Raw genomic sequence first — 5,194 nt, 5'->3', positions numbered from 1 at the left:
ACCTAACCATGTGCCTAGCGAGCACTAGCTACATAAGTCCTCCCCAATCAAGCAGCCAGCTCATATGGTCACTCTCAGTCTGAGACCCCAAGGTTCCCATTTCTCAAGGGAGAACATGAATGGCCACCTTGGGTCAGTGTCTCCTCCATGCATGACTGTCTCCCTGGGGATGAGGTACTCTCAGAAGGGTCACGGGGTCTGGCACGTCCAAAGATCACTGTCATTGATTTGTACCAAGAGACTTAGGTAAAGACAGAAAACAGAAGGTCAGAGACTAGCCTTGAGGGGATTTGAGAACCACAGACTAAGGAAACCACTGTGGGCACCAGCCCTGTGGACCCATGTAGAGACCAGCTGTGGCTGTGAAGTCAAACGGTGAACCCTGATGAGGGCTCAGGTGGCTGCTGGGAAGGTCCAGGCTAGCCTTCCAGCAGTGCATTTGCCTCAAGGTACAGCAGGCAGGGGATGGGAGTGAAGAGCCTGTGGCCTCCTGGCAGGCCACGACACCATGTCAAACACAGCTAAATTCTGTTCTGTATGTGAAGGAGGAACCTGATTTCTCAGCGAAGATGAGCCGGCCGTATGACTCGATGGAGCCAAAAGTAATGGACGATAACATGCTCAAGGCAGCTGTTGGGGAGCAAGGGCCCCAGGAGGAGGCTGGGCAGCTAGCCAAGCAGGAGGGCATCCTCTTCAAAGATGTCCTGTCCCTGCAGCTGGATTTCCAGAGTATGTATCCTGGGGCTCGGAAATGTGGTCTGGGTGGAGCAGGGCCTCCCTGACTTTCTCTGCCCTATTTCAAGTCCCCAAATTCCACGCAGAGTCAGGGTCAGTGCACACCAGTGTGGGAGCCCACCAGGCACAGAAACAGAGGCATATTGTATCAGCTTCATCCAGCAGCTCCATCCTTTGTCCACAATATTCCTGATTCTGAATAACAGCAGCAGCAGCAGCAGCAGCAACAACAACAGATAGAATTTCCCTAGACCATGCTTTCCCCATTATATGACTTCACACTGACTTGGAATGGAGTCCTTCATATAGAAGGAAGTCCTTGGAATGGAAGGGTCCCTGGTGAACAGCACCAAGGAGATCCCCACATTACTGGAGCCAGGGTAGGAGTGCAGAGAGACAGAGGAGGAGCCAGCACTGGAGGGAGTGGCTTTAGGGGTAGTGTGTCCACAGAGGAAGAACATAGAGATCCCTGAAGCAGGGATGCACTTTGGGTGGGATGGGGCAGCCCTGTGGGAGATATGGCTCAAGACAGGCAGAGACTTATTGTCTCAATGTCTCCATCTGTGAAATAGGATGTTCCTACCACAAGTTCTGGTTGGGAAGAAGAGTGAGACAACTTGTATGCAGTGCTTGGATCATGCTGGGAAACTGAATGTGACCCAGTGAGCCTGGACAGAAAGCATGAGAGGGAGGAGGAGCTTAGCTTAGTACATATCTCAGAACTTGGGAGGCAGAAGTAGTTAGACCTCTAGTTCAAGGCCAGCCTGGGCTACATAGTGAAACCCTATCCCCAAAACACAAGGAGTGAGTAGGGGGTGATTGGAGAGATAGCTCATTGGTTAAGAGGAGTGGCTGCTCTTCCCAGAGGACCCAGGTTCAATTCCCAGCACCCACATGGCAGCTCACAACCATCTATAACTTCAGTTCCAGGGATTTGATGCCCTCTCCTGGCCTCCACAGGCACAGTATACATGTAATACACAGGCATATGCACAGGCAAAACACTCATGCATATCAAATAAGAACAAAAGAAAAATATATATGAACTGCGAAAATAGATGAGTGGTAGAGGACTTATTATGTACGGTGCTCCTAACTTAATCCCAGAACTGTCCAGAAAAGGAGCAGGAGAGAGAAGAAGGAGGTGGTGAGAACTCTGAGCCCTCTGCTTTCTGAGTAGTGAGGTCTTAGAAGGTGACCTGCTGTCTTGGGCCCCAGCTGTCTAGGCATTTGGTCAAGAACAAAGATGCAGGGCCCCATACCAAACACTGGAGGCAGCCATAAGCAGGCAGCCTGGCCTTGTGTAAGTCCACAGACCAGCCCTCCCCCCCACCCCCGGGTGTGGCCTCCAGGAATGACCCAGAGCTGCAGCTTTCTCAGAGGAGGAATGGATGAGGATCACGTCCTTCCCACCTCCCCCACCTAATGGGCGTTCCGCCAGTACTGAGCAGGTACCTGAGAGGTGCCAGATGCTCTTCCAGGCATTCAGCTTCAGCACAGTCCAAAAGACAAAGAGCCGCACCTTCACAGAGTTGACGTGAGGGAGACAAATAAGACAGAAGATTAGATTGTTCCAGGCAGTATGTGCTGGGGGGGGGGGGTGATAAAGCAAAAGAAGGAGAAAGGGGGGATTAGAGTTGGGGGAAGTGTTTTCTACAGTGGCCAGAGCCTTGCCAAGAAAGTGAGATGTGATGTGAGGAAGCACTTAAAGGAGATGAGGGAGGGAACTGTGTGGAGATCTGGGGCCCAGGTGGGGGGTGGGGGTGGGAAGGGGTATGTGAGATACAGAGGACAACCAATGAAAGGCCATGAGGAGCCTGAGAAGGCCTGCTGAGGAAGCCAGTGTGGGGACAGCAGGTGCTTGCCTCTGACAATGAAATAAATTTGGCTTTTGTAGTGAGTTGGGATCCCTAAGCGTCCTGAATAGACACAGGATAGGTGGGACTTGAGTTCTCACAGAGCCCTGCTGGCTACGTGCAAGGAGGGGGGAGGGGGAGGGGGAGGGGGAGGGGGAGGGGAACAGGGATCTGGTGAGATGGCTGCTGCTGTGTTCCAGGCAATAATGAGGATGCCTTTGCCAAGGTGGTGGTCACGGAAGTGGACTTGGTGGCTGTGTGAAAGATTAAACCAGCTTTTTGGCAGGAAGTTTATTTGGAGCTAACTCTCAGATACATCCTTGTTTGTTGACATAGTTTGGTATTGTCACATTGTCTGTTGTTGCCTGAGGTAAAGCCTGGTACAGGTGTGCCAGAGCCACCTACCTAAGGTGGCTCAGCTGGAAGCCACCATAGCCAAGGATGAATCAGGGCTGGGTTTCAGCCTGTCAGACTGCAGGGCCACAGTAGGTGCCAGAAAAATCCAGACCAGAAGTAGGAGGTGGCTAGGAGCCTTGGCCAGAACTGAGCACCACCCCAGAAACACGTAGAGACAGACAAAATCAGGTTGGGAAATCTGGCGGCAAACAGAGACCTAAACAACAGATTCTTGTGCTGCCTGGCTCTGACTACAGGGAGGAAATAGGTACCACTCCCTTCCCCAGGGAGAAGCAATGGATAGGTCAGAGAATCCTGCTTCCCTAAGACCCATGAGGGGGTCAGAGCACCTTTACACACTGAATCTCAGAATCTCAACAACAGGCCCCATCTCAGGGATAAATGTAAGCTGTCAGTAGAATTTTGTTTTGTACTGGGGATTGAAGCTACGGCTGGGCAGCAGACTACATGGGTGTTCTACCACTGAGCTACATCCCCGGGCTTGTAGCACTTTGACACCTGGTAACTGCTGCCTGCAGAGGTTGGAAGGTGGTGTTAATCTCCTGCAACTGGAGTCACAGATGGTTGTAAACTACCAGGCGGGTGCTGGGAGCCAAGTCCGGGTCCTCTGTAAGAGCAAGTGCTTTTCACCAGAGTCGCCTCCCCCCACCACACCTGCCCCATGTCCTTTTTTTCCTGTTCATCTTGAAACAGGCTCCCACTAAGCTAGCTGGTATTGACCTTGTTAGCCTCCTGACTTAGCCTCTTGAACAGTTAGGATTGTAGCTAGTAGCACTAGTCTCAGCTTGAGCTCACGACATATCCCAGGCTACACTTACAGTCTTGATGCTTCAGTCTCCTGACACAGGTGTGCCCCCCATGCCGGGCTCTTAATAGTGATTTTTTAAAAACCTCTCACTTCTATTTTATTTCATTTCTTTAAGTGAATATAGTCTAAGATTAAAGTTTCTGGCCGGGCAGTGGTGGCGCACGCCTTTAATCCCAGCACTTGGGAGGCAGAGGCAGGTGGATTTCTGAGTTCGAGGCCAGCCTGGTCTACAAAGTGAGGACAGCCAGGGCTACACAGAGAAACCCTATCTCGAAAAACGTAGAAAAAAAAAGATTAAAGTTTCTGGAACTGGTTGTGTAGATCAGGCTGGCTTCAAACTCACAGAGCCTCTCCTGAGTGTGACAGCCATTGTTGGACTAGCTGGACCACAGCCTGTAAGCCATTCTAATAAATCATGTATACACACACATACACACACACACACACACACACACACACACAGGAGCCAGTATTCTATCTCTAGGCCATACACAAAGTACCCTAAGTGGACATTTGAATATATAGACTTTGTGTATATTGTACGTATGCAGGTACACATGTATGCACATGTGCTTAGAGCCAAAACATGTATGTATGTATGTATGTATGTATGTATGTATGTTCTGATGTTCTGTTTCTCTCCATGACTAATACAGGGGGCTAGAGCAATAGCTCAGCAGTCCAGGGCACTGGCTGCTCTTCCAGAGGATCTGGGATTAATTCCTAGGTGGCTCACAACTGCTTGTAACTCTAGTTCCAGGGGATCTATACCGTCTTCCGTCTGCAGAAGTTCACACATGGAATATACACATACATATAGGCAAACATTTATACCTATTAAATAAAAATAAAGGAGGAATTTTTTTTTCAGTTTTGGAATAAGTATAACACAAATATATTTTAAAGGAGCACGCAACAGCAGAGCTATGCGGAGCTGACGGGGAAGCTGGGAGGCCCTGAACTGGTTCCACTGACCTCAAAGTTTTACATTCTCAATGTGGGGTTATTTATACTTAAGTACTATTCAGAAGGTTTCTTGCTTCCAGTGACAGAAACCAAACTCTAGCCACACAACACACCCAGGGAACAAGAGCTACACAGCCAGGACTGGGCCTCATGACTGCAGGGTCTCTGCTGCCAAACTGTCTGGGCCCCACCTTCCTGTTTCAAGAATGATTGTCCCAGTGGCTGCTCTTTACTGCTCTTACACACCTATGGATTGCAGGTCTAGCTGGTGTGGTGATGCATGTGTTAATCTTAGCACCTGAAAGGCAGAGGCAGGTGGATCTCTGTGAAGTTTGAAGCCAGCCTAGTCTGCATAGTGAGCTCCAGGACAGTCAGGACTACATAGTCCTGACTCAAGAAAAGGGGGGGGGGG

At 50.1% G+C, this 5,194-nt stretch overlaps 1 protein-coding gene across 1 annotated transcript in view; it reads left to right on the top strand.

The window, feature by feature from the left end:
* Positions 1 to 569: 569 nt before the first annotated feature.
* Drc3 (dynein regulatory complex subunit 3) overlaps positions 570 to 5,194 on the top strand; it is a 36,083-nt gene continuing 31,458 nt past the window's right edge. Inside the window, exon 1 of the mRNA XM_028776570.1 lies at positions 570 to 729. Within this exon, the coding sequence (XP_028632403.1) occupies positions 570 to 729 (160 nt within the window). The remainder of the gene's footprint in view (positions 730 to 5,194) is intronic.

This window comes from Grammomys surdaster, unplaced genomic scaffold (genome assembly GCF_004785775.1).
Source record: "Grammomys surdaster isolate TR1022 unplaced genomic scaffold, NIH_TR_1.0 270, whole genome shotgun sequence".
Lineage (NCBI taxonomy): Eukaryota > Metazoa > Chordata > Mammalia > Rodentia > Muridae > Grammomys > Grammomys surdaster.
Note: the sequence above shows the minus strand (reverse complement) of the source record. Positions and strands in the feature narration are given on the sequence as shown.